General features: G+C 36.2%; 1 protein-coding gene across 3 annotated transcripts in view; it reads right to left on the reverse strand.

Moving 5' to 3' along the window:
• The window catches only part of LOC148424030 (sodium leak channel NALCN), a 78937-nt gene that overhangs the window by 37458 nt on the left and 22522 nt on the right, over positions 1-18957 (reverse strand). For all 3 annotated transcript variants that reach the window (XR_015865674.1, XM_088415489.1, XM_088415488.1), the window contains 5 exons: positions 12815-12946; positions 11274-11441; positions 3784-3975; positions 2473-2610; positions 1364-1438 (listed from right to left, as the gene is read on the reverse strand). Coding sequence is in view for 2 of the 3 variants with exons in the window: in XM_088415489.1 (XP_088271615.1) it covers positions 1364-1438; positions 2473-2610; positions 3784-3975; positions 11274-11441; positions 12815-12946 (705 nt within the window). In the remaining variant the exon portion in view is untranslated. The remainder of the gene's footprint in view (positions 1-1363; positions 1439-2472; positions 2611-3783; positions 3976-11273; positions 11442-12814; positions 12947-18957) is intronic.

Genomic DNA, 18957 nt, shown 5'->3' on the forward strand with positions numbered 1-18957 from the left:
AATAAATAATGTCATTTGGTAGTTTATTTGTTGAAATAGTTGATCACAACAGGTTCTGAACTCAACCATGCCCTATCATAAACATGCAATTTGCAAAAACGAACTAACGATGTACTAATGTGCAGAATTCTCATGCTGTAGTGGTATATCGTAATGATTTGAAGAATTTTACAGCCAATAACCACTGCAAGTTAGGTAAGGAAGAAGAAAGGTTACTGGTATGTTCTGCTGGTTTATAATATTTTCAGTACATACTGTATATCCCTCTAAAAAACACTGCACACTGATTTGCTGCCTGAGGTGCCATCCACATTGAACAATTGCGGTAATTGTCTTCTCTTTCTTCCATTTAGGACAAAAAAGAATAGCACAGTGTCTTTAAAGAAATCCTTAACTTACAGTGTCCTGTGGTAACATTTTTACCTACCTACCTATCTATCATCCATCTATTCATCGATCCTTCCATTCATCTCTTCATCCGTCCGTCCATCTATGTATGTATTTTTTAGGAGCAGTACAACAGCAGTTACAATCTCAGTGATTTCGACAACTAAAAGAAACTCTACTACATACTAATAGTAAATACTATTTATCCAATCTAAATAATGCTTAACGTGCCATTTCTTTCATATTGTCTCTACTGTCATTTATACGCTTTTAAACAAAGATGTCCAGACTGCATGTAATATTAGAAAGCATATTTTTGCATTCGCTTGGTTAATGTGGGTGCCAAGCAAGAGTAAGACTAATTTTGCAAAAGGATTTATGTCACTAGAACATTTATAGCAAGTCTTGTGGTTTTTATTTTGTGACTTCATCTATGTGGTGGTTAATGGCTGTTTGCCTTGTTTTGCGAGTCTGCGACATAACCCTGCTTTACATTAACACACACACACACACACACACACACACACACAGTTGGACAATGGGGGAGGAAACAAAGTCCTCATAAAAATGTGAAATGCAATTCGATAGAGGAGGAAGAAGGAAAAAGAGTGCGATGAACACATCACTGTTTCACTCCTAAATAAGTTCTAGTTAATTCGTAAGATGACAACAATTTGCACATGAGCCTCAACATGTCTACTGAAGTTGACCTGTTGAGTCTGCACATGGGCACGCGTGTATGACTGCTAATTAGCTCAGCCCACTTGCTCAACCCTCTGGAGATGTGGTAAGGGCGAGAGGGCCCTGCCCACATGTGAATACATTATTCAGTCCTGTCACTCTTCCCAAGTTGGCACCAGAAAAGTACTTAAATAAAATATTGCAGTGAATGGAAAATGGCTGAGAGAACAGTGGAAAGAGAATATTGTATGTTAGGCCCATGCTCATTAAGTAAAAATGCGATCAAACTACTTACTTGTTTGAGCTTTTTCAAGTCTTCATCCAGCTCAAGATTGTCCAATATAACTGCGACAAAAAGACTGAGCAGAATCTAGAAAGCCAAAGATGAGAAAAATGAACACGTGATTTCATTACATACCTAGAATTTGAGATTTTTTTTCAAAAGCACTATTAGCTTCCGTGATTGATTACCGAGCATAAACATGGAAGTCGTGCCAAAAGGTATAAATCAAATCAAATCAAAGCAAATAGTCTGTCTTTGTTACAAGTGGTCATTTAGGGATCTTTTTGCCATTTTCAGAGGTCCTTGAAAATATTTAATTTGATTTACTGCTTGCTTCATCCACAAAGGCATCTTGTCAGTCTGGGATGAGGAGGTGTGAGTCATCAGGACACTTCCCAATATTAGGAGGACAAACACTAAAATGTCAGCACTTCTCACAACGGCAGCTGATTGGCTGTAAAGCTCGAAGAAGCATAACGGGGAGATGAGGCGGTAACTAATTAAATGCCTTAAGATAAGAAAAGAATTCATGTAGCTTGCTTGCCATTTGCTTACTTTTACTGCTTACAAATAATGTTCATCCAAATTAAATGTCACCCTTGTTTTCCTATGTTAATTTAATTTTAGTGAAGTCTGCTTCAGTGGACTTAGTTAAGAACCGATTACAGCACTTAAAAAATGCTGGATTCCAAAATTAATGGGGAGTCATTTTGTACTCACTGATGGTTTTGAAAACTGATTAATGCAAAGTGTTATGAGCTTGATATGCACTTTTGAATCTACATCAGTTTTAAATACATGTTAACTACAGGTTATTATTACTGCTGCTGTGAATAGCAGCTATGTGTTGATTGATTAATTTTGACACCTCAGCTTTCACCATATTTTAACTATGGCAGCCCAAAACTATGTAAATATGTGACGATCATATTTAAAATTAATTTGACTTCATAGTCATATTGGCCCTCCTCTTTTTAAGTCAAAGGTTTGTGGTAAAATACCCGCCCATGGATAAAAAGGATGCGATATAAATCAAAATGTTGTGTTTAGACTAGTGAGGGTGCATAGAACAAATGAATATAAAGCCTTTTTTTGTGCTGACTTCCCATTAAGAGTCTTACCAGGGTCGCAAACAGATGGTAGAGGATGAAGTAAATGGCCACGACTGGAGCCCACATGTGACCAACTGCGACCAGTGTCTGGTCCATGACGTCTACCCAGCCCTCCTGTGTCAAAATCTGAAACATGGACATGAAAGCCTATAGGGAAGAAAAATAAGGTAGAAGGTGAAATTGCGAAAAGGGTCGGGGGCAGCACAAGGTGAAGATGTAATGCACATAATGCTTCTTGCTAACCACCTTTTCCATCCTGCCATTGTGAGATTTAGAAACATAATCATCTGCTGCATGGTGAGGTCAAAGAAAGCCAGGACACTGATGCACGCCTGCACTTTTTTCTTCACCGACAAATAGCATCCTCAACTCCCTGCTACTCGCATTCTTACTCCCACAGTCCAATCATTGCAAATAATGATACAACCTACAGGTCTGCCAGCACAAGAGAGATACTAACATGACAAATGTGTGGGTGTAAAGCACAAGCCATACAGAACAGATAATATTTGAGTGGCTTCTGTTTATGAGCACATTGGTGTGTGAAGTGAGAATTGAAAGCAAAATTCTAAGAAACTTAGACACTTAAAGACATCTCATCTCTTAAACCAACATCCAAGCCATTATTACTATCAATTCTATATCTAAATAACCATGGTTATTCTCTAAAAAATAAAATTTGCTAGGCTAGTGTGAATTATCCATAGTATGATATCACAGTGCTCCATTTTAATCAGACAATTTCCACTTCATATTTTTTCACGAGCCCACACTTACAATGTCCTTACTCCCGAATTTGTTTGCAGTGAAATATGACACAAATAGTAATATTACAAAAAACGCAGTCTTAATTATGAGACTAAAGCAAAAATATTACAGAAAAAAAATTTCAAATGGAAATGTCATAGGTGAAAAACATTACAATTAAAAAAAAAAACAAAAATAACATTAAATGAAGTCGCAATATGAAAAGACATAATTTTCAGAGTATAAAGTTTTCATTTCAAGTTTATCAAAAATATCACAAAAATAACCTCTTTGTGAGAAAACATACTTTGTGAGAAAACATAAAATTACAGGAGTAAAGTTATTAATACAAGAATGAAGTCAAAATATTGAAAAACGCTGAAGTATTTATTCATAAAAGTAATACTAACAGAAAAATACATACAAGTAAAACTTACAGGAAAATAATGTTTAAAATATGAGAAAAAAAAGTTCGAATTTTACTAGAATAGAAACGTATAATTTTTTTGTTATTACAGATCTTGTTTTTCTTTTTAATTTTACAAAATAAAGAATCAATGTGCAGTTCCTCACTCTGGGAAAGGTTGTGAAGCGGTCCAGGTCTTCCACAAAGCAGAACATCTGCAGACTGATGGCCGACATGACGATGAGGAGGCTGGCTGTGAAGACCACCAGGCTGCCTAATTTTTTACCTGGTCCAAATATCTTGTAGACAAAGTCTTCCAGTGCCGGGGAGATCTTTATCAAACGCACCACACGAAGGACCTTTGGAGGAAAAGGAAAATGCATGTTTAATGTTAAAAAAAAAATAAAAAATCCAGTGTACATAAGGAATATTTTCTTTCCCAAAATCGTTCATAAACAATTTTTGGAACAATAATGAAATGAATGTAACTTCTATTATAGCTGAAATGAAAAGTTTTGAGGTCATATATGGTGAAATTGTAAGAAGTGATTCAGAACAGGGCGGCATGGCGGAGGATTGGTTAGCATGTGTACCTTACAGTTCAGAGGTCTCAGATTGAATTACAGCTCCAGCCTTTCTGTATGGCATTTGCATGCTTTCTCAGTACCTGCGTGGATTCCCTTCACATAGTCCAGCTTTTCACAAACATGCAGGGTAGGTGTTTTGGACACTCCGAATTGCCCTTAGATGTGTTTGGGTGTGTGATTGGTTGTTTGTCTCTATGTGCCCTGCGATTGGCTGGAAACCAATTCAGGTTGTCCCCTGCCTACTGCCTGAAGACTGCTGGGATAGGCACCACCATACCAGCAACCATATTGATGATAAGTGGCCATAGAAATTGAAAAATGATTGGATGGATGAATTCAGTACACTCTAAAAAAACAGTTGGGTTAAAAGAAACCCAAATTTGGGTTTGAAAAGGATCAACCAAATTACAGTGTAAACAACATGTAGAAAATTGAGTATAATAATAAAATAATAATGAATGTGGGGTTGTCCCAATGTCCCATGCTCTCGAATATAGGAGAAATGTTTTACTATGACATACTAAAAAAAAGCTGTAGAGGCTAAACAAAGGCTTTCCGGTGTAGTTACTTAAAGGCCAAACTAAGGGGATAAGGCATCAGGCTACTTCTTATTGAGTATCGTATTTTCCGCGCTATAAGGTGCACCGGACTATAAGGCACACCCTAAATTAATGGCATATTTTAAAACGTTTTCCATATGTAAGGCGCACCACATTATAAGGCGCAACAGTAGAAGCAGTCAAACTTTATTCGTAGATTACAAACCAGCTTTCTGACAACACCATTCACTCCCAAAATGAATAAACAACTGTCTTATGTTTTATTTTACTAGTATTTCCGTGACAGTTGGTATAACATGTAGTGCAACTATTATATCAGGGAACTTTTTCTCCAGTGCAATCACAATATAGTAATACTCAAAGTAGTAAGAATAATAACTCAATTAATAACTCTAAACTCTCAATAGCATAATAACTCAATGTCAATATGATCAACCTTGTTCAACTGTAAACACACAAAAGAAACAGGTAAAGCTACTTTATCAGTTCATTCCCCATCTACGAATCCTAAACTCAATATTGATCCATATATAAAGCACACCGGATTAGGGCGCACCATCAACTTTTTTAAAAGAATTAAGGCTTTTAGGTGCGCCTTATAGTGTGGAAAACACGGTAGCTTACCATCCAGCGCTTGCAGCGTACCATCCCCACCCCTCCCCTTTCCTCCAAACTACCCTACTGTTGACCAAGTGAAAACTAAGTGTAATTGCCTTCATTCATCCATGAGAAAAAGCTGTTTTGTGGCTGATGTTTCAGTGGATTCAATCGTAAACCACTAATGTATGCATAGTGATGAACTGAGATTTACAGTCTGTATTTTTTTTCTTCTGCCAGGGCTTCGTACAGAGGTGTTCATTTGTCTTCAACCGCTATTTGAGGAACTATTATTGTATTTATACTACAGTACAGCAATGGTCAAAATGTTTTGAAAACAATCTAGGAAGCGCCTTCTTTGGTTATCAATGCATTTGGCTTGAAATATGCAGCCTGTCTTCAAAATGTACAGTATGCCTTTTCAATGAGATTACTGTAATAAGGCAGCTAGACTGCTTTCCTACTATTAATCACAAGCAATCAATTAAAAAGAGACAATGGCCTTCCTGTACTTCTGCCAGAATGTTCTTGGCTACTTGCAAGACATCGAAATGATTTGCATGAAATGTAATTGCATGATGAATTGTAACACATTGTCGCTGTCACAGACATCCGATTCTATTTAAACTGATATTGGCTGGAAATCAGCACACCCCCTCACCCAGCACCACTGGAAAGGTCCGACTGTCATCCAGTGCTTTGCCTTTCTGAATGAATCAGATTGACTGAGCTGTTGACTCATGCCAGTAGTGAATTCATTTAAATTCTGAGCACACAGAGAGAAGAGAACTCCATTGGCTAAAAAAATAAAAAATAAAAAAATCATTCTACGTCATGTGAAAGCTGACAAGTGAGGCTGGGGAAGCATGTGAGAATTTGTTCGGAATTAAAGAGCATTTGGGAAGGTGAATGACACACCACTCGATTTGATATCGAGAAACCGAGGAATATAAAAATGCCGGGAAGTAGGTTTGATTGCTGGTAGAGACTTAAGGTTAATCATTTGTGACTAAAAGGTCATCATGTAGGTCATCATATAGGACCCACAGTAGATGGTATTAAATTCGATGTGTGAATGAAATATTTTTTATGATCCAGTGGAGGGAAAAAGTGACCATTCTAAGGCGTATGAATAATGTCCTCCTTAAAACAGTGATGATGAATGTTTTCTTTTCTAATTTGTCCTTGCCAAGCCATACAAATGGTAAGTGTGAATGTACTTCAAGACATTATGGTTGCATACAATTCAATTAGCGAGCAAGGGGCAATGCTAATATCAATGATAAAAAGCATAAGAGGGCTCCAAATTAGGTCCGTGGATAAGTGTGATGGATGTTATTGTATTTGATAATAGCTTACACAGAACCCATTGAATAATTTTAGAAATCAATTAATTGAACACATTATAATCTCTATTTAAAATCAACTCCGTCAGGGCACAACCGCGGGAGTGGTCAAACACGGACACACCGGATGGAGTGTAAACTCCATTTTTCCGATTTCACTGCAGTGATCTTTAATTTTACTCGTCAACTTTCTGGCTGTGGTCTGCTTACAGTTCCTTTTAAACTTAGTTTGGACTTTGATCAAACCACTTAGGATAAGACAGTTCATGCAGCTATTTTTAAAAGGGCAAAAGCTCTAATAGCCTTTGCATGAGAATATGCATGATGGTGCAGACAACATCTGTTGAGGGTGAATCAGAGAAGCACAAGGGCAGCTTGTATAGTCAGGGTTCATTAAAGTCCATTCAAAAAGACTTTCTCTCCTTCCCGAGTTTCAACTGTCCATGAGCTTTTCATCGTTGACACACCTACAGCAATTTCAAAGGTTTAATTAAGGGTGTCAGATAAACGGGCTAATTGTGATAAATTAATTACAGTCCTACTTAAAGCAATATTTTTTATCATGTTAATCAAATTATAATTTCTAAATTGATGCTTTCTGTGTGCTGATTAGATCAGTTTGTATGCATTTGGATTCTTCTGTTTGAGTTGTTGGGGGTTGGAAAACAAAGGTCAATCACACCCTTAAATGGACACTAATTGGGTGTCATTGTGTTGGGCAGAAGGAAGAAATGAAACTGGATGAGCATGTTAGAGATGTTTGTCTAATGAACGGTACATTTAACTTAAGAAAAAATGCCCCGAAAGCATCTTTGAGAAAGCCAGTGTGATATGCACTCTTAGTAAGAAGAAGCTAAGCACAGAAGCAACTGAAATTTAGCCTACCACATAAATGCAGAGCATCAAGCTGCATCTGCAGCCATAGCTAGCAATGGCAACAAAGACGCTAATGCAGCAAACTATAGCAAAGTTCTTTGCCAAACTAAACCCAAGATCATCCGGAGTTTGTCCAAGTTTGTGATGGACAGAATGGATGATATTTTAGGTTAAAATTATGTTCTAATAATTTGGAAAAAAAGGCAAAAAACAAACAAACAGACAAACAAAAAAACAGCACCATGCCTTTTAAGCAGATAGTAAATGGTCACAGCTGCAGCTCTGTTAAAGTACATTTGTAACACTATACTAAATGCCATAATAACACAATGTATCTACGTAACAAACCAAAAAAAGTCACCTGAAGGGTTGTTCTCACGTTTTTAGGTGTGATTAACATCTGATAAGTTAGATCAATTGATAACAAATTTCAATTTTTAATCTATTGAGGTCACAAAGTTTAAATCTTGGGGGCTTGTGAAAAACATAGTAAACATTTTATTTTTCTTCCTTTCTTCCTTTTGAGGTGTCATAACAAAACCATTTATTCAAACAATGGTTGATGGACAATAGTTGATGCTTACGCTTCAGTCACTTGGCATGTTTTGTCAGCACACGGTTACGTCACATCGTGCAGACAGTCTGTAAAGTTGTCTTCTAAAAGTGCCAAAGTGAGCGGAGAACAAATAGCAGACATGGCATCAAGCAACACTTTTGCAGACATTGAGGCCTGCTTTCAAGACATACACACCCAGCTTCAAAACATTTTGGTCCGAATCAAGACTCGCAGGCTACCCTCTTTTGCACATGCAAAACTAACGCGGATCTTTGCATGAGCAAAACAATCCAGACACGGAAGCACACTCTGGTGCCAACACTCAAACACATATACCGTATTTTCCACACTATAAGGTGCACCTAAAACCCTCAATTTTTTTAAAAAAGCTGATGGTGCGCCTTATAATCAGGTGGGCCTTAAATATGTATCAATATTGAGAATTGATACGAGATTCAAAGGTGGGGAATGAACTGATAAAGTAAGCTTTACCTGTTTCTTCTGTTTGTTTACAGTTGAACAAGGTTGGTCGTATTGACATTGAGTTATTATGCTATTGAGAGTTTAGAGTTATTATTTGAGTTATTATTGTTATTACTTTGAGTATTCCTATATTGTGATTGAAAAAGTTTTAAAATATGTCATTAATTGAGGGTGTGCCTTATAATCCGGTGTGCCTTATAGTGCGGAAAATACGGTATTTCAAATAATAGCATGAACTGGAAGAAAAAAAAAGCACCTTCAAGCACCAATGCAAATAAAATAATAAAACAACAGGTTTACAGTATATGGAAAATGGCTATTTATGGTATAATGGGCGTCAATGGGAGAATACATATATTTAAATCATGTTCCATCATTTTCTGCGCGCCAATCTGAAACAGTTAGAGACTAGATTTTGGTGCCCTTTTGAATTTTGGGCTCTTTTGAAATTCCATCAGAAATTTCAGTTCTGTAGTGTTTGCTTTTGTTTTTTTTTTTTTCAATGCTTTATCTTCAATAAAAAACAAAAAAAAAGTTCAAAAAAATGTCACCAAAAAGCATATGGTGATACATACAGAACCAGTCCAAATAAAAGCTAGTAGGCTATATTCAGCATTCAGCCTATATTGTAGCTCTGATTCCACCATACAAGACAGGCAATTGATGACTAGACTGTCATCCCCACTCTATCTCATTGCTATTCAAACGGGAATATCAACATGGGGAAAAGCGTGGAGAACTACAGGCTTTTACAGGAAAGAGCCTCTCACGCTGAGAGCTGGCAAAATTTTTGCATCTGAGACGTGACAGGAAATCAGTCATTGATCCTGCTTTTTACACAAAACCCATCTAAGTGGGTATTGCTGTAACTGTGTGTGCTTTCACACAGTGATATGACATCAATGTCACTCCCACAGTATGTGAAAAAAAATTGCAGGACCCTTCACACTGCCCTTTCCAGCTGCCTTTTCCCTCATCTTTTCTCCAGTGTGTGTGTTTTGTAAGCAAGATACAGTAAATATATGGACTGAGTCATTAAATCAACCAATCAAATGTGCTGGTTTTTCAGAGAGAATCTGAAGCATAGATACCTGTGCATAAGGGGAGCAGAATTTGCTATGCTGGGATGACACTGTAGTATGAAGTTCAAGCACCATGTACTAGTAGAAACTACATGAATCTATAAGTACCGTATTTAATAACACACACACCATGTGTTATAATTGGACAGCCATGATCTGTTTAACCACTAAAATCAGGGGTAGACTTACAATTGTGTTTTTGTAAAATGAATCCAAATTGAAGTTAAAAAAAATCAGGGGGGTCGACTTATAAGTGACTTGTTCTCTGAGAAATATGGTAATATTGTATTATGTTTTTATTTATGTTGTTTTTTATTGTTATATAATCATATATTTTTTTAATTAAAACACTTGTGTCTCAAATGACCATGAAATGCAGTTGTTTTTTTTCTTCCCCAGTTAGAATGTCTTATTCAGGGCATGAACAGAGTAATAATTTCACTGTGTAGTTTTGTGCTATATATGTGACAATAATTCTCTACAATTCAAGGATTAAATACCACTACTTAAGATTTATGATTGCTTAAGTGAGTTCACAACAATGGCTTGATAGCAAAATATCCTTAAGAACTTTTTAAACATGCTAGCCCATTCGAACAGTGGTTCTCAAATGGGGGTAGGGATACCCCTGGGGGTACTTGAAGGAACTCCAGGGGGTACTCAAGATTTTAAAGAAAACAAACATGATAAAAAATCTTTTGAAAATTATTATTGAATTTATCAAATGTTTAGGGAAAATAAGGAAAAATGTTCATAAAACAAATTTTATGTCAGTAGGTTATTGAGTTCCATTATTTCAAAAACTCTGATTCTCACCCATACTAGAATGGTTTGACCCAACTTGTCACGTGCCACCTCTCGCTACCTGTCAAGTTAATGATTTATTTTCGTCAACAGATACCTAATGTAATCCTTAATATTTTTCCGTGCACAAATATTTATTTATAATTAATTTTTGGAGAGCATTTTACTTGATTTTTTTTTTATTGTGGACAAATATTTAGTTGTGATTAAATTAACGATTTATTTTGTGAACAGATATCTAATGTAGCGCTTTGAGTACCCAAGGTAGAAAGAAAAAAGTGAAAAGTGAAAGTACATTTACCATTTAGAATGTGTCAGACACTTTATCTTGATGATTTTTTTTTGTGGACAAAATGTATTAATAATTAAGTTATTTCTTTTTGTTAACAGATCTCTTCTATGATCCAAAAGAGGACACTTTATGTTGGTTTTTTTTTCTTTTTTTGTGGGCCAATACAAATGAAGTTTAAAAGGTTCTAAGGTTTAATGCCACTGATGTATTTTCACTTTTTTTTTCCAGATACGTAAGTATTGAATCGCTACTTAAGTACATTAAGGATGTTAATTTCCAAATACTTAATTATTAAATTGATACTAAAGTATCTGGGATTGAATGTCTGGAAAAAACAAAACAAAACTGAAAAGTCGTCCCTGGCATTGAATTAGTTAAAGGGTACTTGGCTAACAATAAATTTCACAAAAGGTTGAAAAAGGTTGAGAACCATAGCATTAGAAGATATTCAAGTATGTGATCATAAAATCAAACCTGAAAATAGGTGAACTGGGAATGGTAGAGATCTGGGTAGATGTGCAGGGTGGTTCCCACCACTAGCAGCAATTCAAACTTGTGCAGGGAAGAGCTGAAGTAGCCGGTGAAGCCCAGACACCATATCTTAAGAAGAGCTTCCAGGTCAAACAGAACTGTAAAGGCCACCTAGAAATAATACAGACGTTACAATATAAGGTAATGTGATTTTTTTTTACGTTTTTATTATTGTTTATTTAATATTGGGTTTATTTTTTTAGGGGGATCAATCGGAAGTTACAATAAATAGAAATGCCATTAATCCCTTTCAGCCTTTTTTTTTTAAAGCACCCATAAGGTGACATTATAAAATTAAATTCTGGTTTCAAAATACCCTATATTGGAAGTGCACCATATTAGCTTTGCTTCTCAGTATGGAAAGAATAGTACTCAGCTATTAAATATGTTATGAATACAAGACTCTATGCCTTTGAGTACTGCTGTATGGTTTGTCAACCTGTGTTGCAGCACCATTTAGTCAAAGAAGTCAAACATTTTCTTTGTGATATGTGCTACAGTATGTGCCCTTACTCATCCGAACACAATATTCAGTTTTAGATTTCCTTTCTGACATGAGAATGAAAAAAATCAATGTTTGAATCCATCTCAGACAGCGGCCATTTTGTCCTTTACCACCACCATTTTGTCCTGTAAGATACTGTGACCTGCTGCGGATCTGTTTTCTAGTCTTGGTCCTGATATGTTCGCAAGGTGACACTATGGATATTTTGATGACAATTCATTTTGTTCTTTCAGTAAATTGTCTTATTTGGCACGTTTCGTGGATAATTATTCATTAAAGACAGTATTTTATAGGTCTTCTCAAACATCATTCAACATGCTCTACAAGCACTTGGCACACTTTTGTACTTTTTGGGAAAATTGATGGCACTGAAAGAATTAAGAATATTACTATGTTATTAGGGTTTTCATGAATATGAAAGTATGTTTTTTTGCTGATTAACTGCGATAGGGAAAATGAAAAACTGAAATAAAATACAAACAAATCAGTGGTTGACCATTGCGTTGCACGTGGGTTCCATTTTACAAAAGAGTGACTATACACAAATATAATAAAATATCAAACACCATTCAAATTCAGATTAATTACCACGCAGGACATCAAGTCTATATTTATGTTTTATATACAACAGTGTATCATCAACGTATAACATGAATAGTTCAAATTGTAAAAACTAAAATAGAAAACGTTAAAAACAGAAAAATAAAAACATCTTACCTCTGCCAAGTAAAATCTTCATGTGCTTTTATTTTGCATTCAAATTAATGTTATTCTAATACATTTATGTGGGAAAAAATGGTCTGTTTTGAGTTATGCGGTTATACGTTGGTCCACCTTATATTAGGGTTGAAAATGAGGGGAAAAAAAAAAAAAAAACTTGACTTGTACTCATAGATATACAATAATCATATCATGAATAGTTAAAATTGCAAAAACTACAATAGAAAACATTAGAAACTGAAAAATAAGAACATCTTACCTCCGCCAAGTAAAACTCATCATAGTGCCTGCGATGATTCTCGCCTTTGTAATAATTGCTTGCAGCAACGATCACATCAACGGCCACCATACTTAATATGAACATGTGGAACACAGACGAGCGCATCAGTTGCTGTGGGAAAAAAGAAGTGTGAAATAAAACACTGTCATTTTCCATCCCATTGAAGTTCAAGTTTTGGTTTTCATGCAATTCAGAGAAACAATAGCAATAATAATTTTTTTTAATACAAGACCCATATGTTATCCATATGCTTTGGCGTGTATAGAAAAAAAAGGAAAAACCAGATTGGAAGAAAACTCAAAGCAATCAGGAGGCTTTTCTCAGCACAAGATCCAACCAGACAACAAAATCAGTGTGTATTCACACTGACGGAAACAAGAGGAGAAAGGTGCAATCACTGTGTGTTATTTCTCATGGGACGTGCCGTGGAATTGAACGCCTACAACAACATCACAAGATGGAAACAATCGGGACACAAATAAAAAGTGATGGAGGGAACACGCACATGCACGCACATACACGAATAAACACACTCAACACTTGTTTCGACAAAAGGGCGAAACGGTCTATGTCTTGGTTTTGAAACAATTTAACAGATGTGATCACGACCTTGGATGGACTGAATGTGTGTGGCAAGAGAGGGGAACAGCTTGAGAGTGGGCGGAATGGCTCACCCTACAAAAATACGGAAAGCTTGAAACCACTGAAAGATGAGAGGAAATTGAGATGTTTGGAGAATGGAATGAGTGCCACCAATCCACCTACGCAGCACAAACATTGATTTATTGACAACCTTTCATTTCCAGTTTCAATTTAGATTTTATTTTTTTAACATAATATCATCCATGCATAAACATTTAAGGAGTGCCACCCACCAAAATTACATGTTTAATGACACGGTGGAAAAAGAAAGTAACCCCAGAGTCCTACCTGCCAGAACCAAAGTTCAAAGCACATATTTTTACTTTGAAACACTGCAGTGGTTGATGACAAAAGCTGATCAATTTTATTTTGTTTTAATGAACTATTCTTTTTAACTATATTTTGAGCAGATGGGTGATAATGAAGGTTTTCTGTGCCTGAGTCTAAAAGCGGACATAGAATTATACCTCTATTGTTGGGCCCCCAAAAAGCTTGAAGGTGGATGTTCCGCCATTAAATGTTTCCAATGAAAAACAAGGGGTGCCAACCCCCACCGAAAAAAAAACAAAACAAAAATCATTAAAAAATATAAATAATAATAATAATAATAAAAATATTGAAAAATAATAAAAATATTTAAAAATGAAATACAGTGGACCCCCAGTCTACGACGTCCCTGCCTTACGGTTTGTTCAATTTACGATGTGGACCGCAACGTTTTTTTTGTCCCCTCTTCACACCATTTCTTTGGCCTTGTGACACATCCAACATGGTGGTTCGTGTGCGTGTGTGACCGCCATGTTGGATGTGTCTGCACTAATACGTCTATAAATGCGTCACCGCTTACGTCACTACAATGCTTGTCTGCTATTGGTCAGCGTCACGGTGAAAATGGCAGCATGCTAAAGACGGGATCTCATCTGAGTGCTTAAAATAACGTATTTATTGTGCATTTTACTGCTTAATTCAAACTTGAATGGGTTAGCCATGGGTCCCAAGAGTGCTAGCGATGTTACAGAGAGAAGTAAGAAGATGATTTATACGGAAATGAATCTGGAGATAATCAAGCAATACAAAGAAGGCTACGCAACGGAATATGGCCATAAATCGCTAAAAGGTAAATAAATCCATTATATATATATTTTTTTGTTCATGATGTTATTTACCGTATTCTCTGGACCATAAACCACACCATATAAGCCGCAGCAGAAAAATATGAGCAAAAAATTATTTTTGTCATGGATAAGCCGCACTGACTATAAGACGCAAGTAATAACATGAGATATTTCCGCAAAAAGATTGTACATGGACGTTTATATATTATATTATATTATATATATATATATATATATATATATATATATATATATATATATATATATATATATATATATATATATATATATATATATATATATATATATTTTTTATTTTTTTATTTTTTGGTTATTTAATTTGTTTGTAATTGTCTTTAACAAACTGAACATGCCTGCACGTTTAGTCCCAACATATTTATAGAGATGGTTGGATGGATATTTTCAACACTAAGAGAATACTGTTAGTTAAATTGCAGTTCAAAATCAAAATCAATACTTCAATAGCATCTTTTTTTTTTTATCTCTTTGTTTGATGGATTATTTTAGTTAATATAAAAACATCTTGCACATAATTCATATATACAATCATAATTACATGAATAAAATCATATATACTGTGTACTGTATATAAAATTCACACGTCACAAATTTACCCAAAATTGTATACGTTTGTTACATTGTATTACATACATACATTATTCAATTTAGACATATTTTGTTAAATAATATATTTTTAAAACTCGTTTTGAGCACAGCCATTGATTCACATCTTTTCAGTTCTATTTATTAGATGTTCCATAACTACCTCAAACAGATAAACACATTTGCTTGCTGGTAGCTAGCAAAAAATAAAATAAAATAAAAAACAACAAATAAACCGGGCTGCAGAGGTTAGGCTGACTGATGTTATAAGCCGCAGGGCTCAAATCATGAGGAAAAAGTTGCAGCATATAGTCCGAAAAATACGGTTATTTTATGCATGTATATTATATATACATAGCACCTATACTATTTTGATACCAATCTTTAAAATGTTTATACAATTTTGATGTTTTTACCTGGGGTTTTAAATGCATTAGCTATTTAACATAGGTTTGGATTGCCCGCCATACGGCGAATTCGCCTTACAAACCCAACCGCAGAACGTCTTAATCTTGTAAACTTAATCTCGCCCACTGTATTAAAAAAAAAAAGAAAATTTAAACTGTTGAATCTCACACCACGGGTGTACAAAGACTTTGTATAATATTTTGTACAAAATGTTCAGAACAAAATTAATCACTTTTAATTTGAATGTATACAGAGAATGCAATGAAAAAATAAATTCATGTTTCTGGTACTGCATCTATCAGATTAAGTCTTTGGTGGTTTTGTGAAATACTTGCAGTATAACAACTTTGCACTCTAAACAGCTGTGTTATAAATAATGCAATTATTGGTAAAAAAAAAAAAAAAAAAAGGACCAAACTCTATATTTAGGTCAATTTGACTGATCTTTTTGGGTTGTCCAAAACAACCCATTTTTTGAAGTTACGGCATTCACAACAATGACCCATCAACCCAGAATATTGGGTCAACTTGTCCTTTTTTTAACCAACAACTGGGTTGTTTTTAACCCAACTGTGTTTGGCGTGTAGTAATCAAAAGACGATCCCAAAAGTCTGGGCTTTCAGGGCTGGGATACACCAATCCCATGTCAGAGGTTGTGAAGAGTTCAGGCGTTGCTATGCTATGCAACATCTGATTAATTATGAATACACCATCGTTGCATCTGAGCTATTGGCAGGTCACCAAAGGGTGCGTTCGGCAGATTCGGTATGTTGTATTGGTGCCGTACTGTCGCGACATTTTATCACTTTGTTTGGCTATTAGCTAGAACAGGAAGTGTCGAACACACATCGTCACCCTCCACATTTCGATGGAAAATGTCTGCCTAGATGTAACTATGCAGTAAAATAGACACGAGTATCGTATGAGATTACCGTAAGGTTATGTCATCAAAGTGAAAGAAGCAACGTGAAGACATGGAGATGGTACTGGACCTACATAGCTAGTAGGATATGTCAAAATTCTAAGGGTTTTCTTTGTGCGGAAGGTCATCGTAAGCAAAAACAATAGCGATATACATTTCTTAAGTTTTTATATCCCATCCTCATTAAGAGCTTTTTGATTGGGTTTTTTCTAACAATGAGGAATAATGACTACTGTCACTTATGATATGCAGGGGTATTACTTATTACCCAGGTGGAGCAGGTACTTAATTACTGTAGTCAGCATTGTTGCAGTGTATTTTCGTCATTTATTCAACGTGATGTGCAGATGGTCAGGCCAACACCACAGGGAGTAGGCGTCATCACATTTGGCCAGAATCCGATTGGTGTATCTTTGCCTTCAGATGTTATCATGTTATCTTATGATAGATCTGATCACTAGCACTTCATGGCCATTACCTTGGAAAAAGTACCATTTACAGTATTGTCACAAATGTCACCATGTTTTTTTTTTTTTTTTCGACAAGAAAAAAGATTCACACAGAGGTTAGGCTGACTGAGATTGGACGTGACAAAACAGTTTGACATTTCCAGGAGCCAGACACTCCCTCCCATGGGTCTTTGGCTGAAATGTGTGTGTGGGTGTGTGTGTGTGTGTGTAAAGGTAGCCAAAGAGGACATGGAGGAGAACTGACAGAGAACAGAAAGGGGCTGGTCAGCGCATATAACACTTGATTTTCTCAAAGTACTGACTCTGGCCGTATTCTGCAGTCAATGGACTCACACTTATATTACCTTAAGTGCTCAAAGCGCTTTACACTGATGACACATTATAAGGAGCAACTGGGGGTTCAGTGTCTTTTTTAAGAACACTTCACCATGGTCATAATGGTCGGGAATCAAACCCACAACCTCTCAGTGGGGAGACGACGACTCTACCACTGAACCATATGGTTATGTCAGCTTTGGAGAATCACCACACCACCACAACATGAAAGTCCCCTCTGGAGAGCAATCTGCAATACCAACCTTTATTAAGGAGGCTAGGTGTCTGCACATACAGTTAATGGTCAACCTTTTTTTTTTTTGTTGTCCCTGCTTTCCCCCTTTATTTACTTGCGTAAATTGGTGAAATGCAGTGCAAATCACTTGACAATGTATCTGATGATAAAGCGACAAAATAAACGATCTGAAATTCAGAACATTCAGAGACAAGTGTCCATTCCTTTTAAAGTATTATTTTCTAGATGCTATGGTCTTGAGGTGTCAAAATAAATCTAAATCTATAAACCATGAGACAAGATAGTCACTCCCTGGTTTGGATTGCCCGTCATACGAAGAATTCGAGTTAAGAGCCTAGCCGGTAAACGGATTACGTTCGTAACACGGGGGCCCACTGTATATAGTATTGTAATATTTCCACGCTGTTTGTCACTTTTGTTAGTTTTATGAATTCATCATTTTGGTCGTGTATTTACTGTTGTTATTTGTTTGGGTGGTTTGTGGTTTGTTTCTTGATATCAATTGCCATGCCGTTGCTATGGTCCTTTAGTTTGATTTATTATGTCATGTAGGGTAGATGTTTGGCACTATTTGAGCTCTAGGTTCTCAGTAACACATGGTCAGAATGGCAAGCTCTGAAGTTGCCAAGTCAAGTCATGTCATTCTAGTTTCTTTTAGTCGAGTTTTTCCAGTCTAGTTTTCAGAGTTGAGTTTTGCAGGTCTAGTTTCCGATGCCTGCTGTGGTTACTTGGGATTTTTGTGTATTCGTACTTTGTTCTTTTCCAGATCCATATCCTGTCTGCTTCTGGGTCCAAATACTGCTCCAACATGACACGCAAGCAAGCCAACCAAACGCACACAACGAATTGTCTTCGACTGGTTCGTCATTGGAAATACAAAACAGCTGGGTGCTTGTTGATTGCTCATCACTGAAGTTATGCTTTGTTAATTCACTGTTGCATCGGCCATCTTCTCAGTGTGACATAAACTGGAATCCAACAACACAACAGAGTTGTGTTCATGAAGCATGTCCCGATGTAATTTACTGTTAATAATGTAATCATCTAGAGGATTTATATGTGATACCTGGAACATTTCCCGCGGCTTTGACCATAGAGGCAGGCTTATACAGACTGATTGCTTCTTCCTACTGCTCCGTCTGTTCACTCACATTGCCAAAAAGAACAAATGCTCTTTTCCGCCTCAACTGGAGACAAGTGTGACACGTGTAACATGAAGCCACCAGACGACAGCTCACAAAAACCTGCGCCACTTTTCTTTGAACTTCAACTGATTTATAGCTTCACTCACCTACGCTCAGAAGCTCAATTAAGTACACCTCCACAGTGTGAAAAGATTGAGTGTAAGAGCTGCATAAGAAATGCTGCCT

Source organism: Hippichthys cyanospilos, chromosome 5, assembly GCF_059441005.1.
Source record: "Hippichthys cyanospilos isolate Australia breed blue-spotted pipefish chromosome 5, RoL_Hcya_1.0, whole genome shotgun sequence".
Lineage (NCBI taxonomy): Eukaryota > Metazoa > Chordata > Actinopteri > Syngnathiformes > Syngnathidae > Hippichthys > Hippichthys cyanospilos.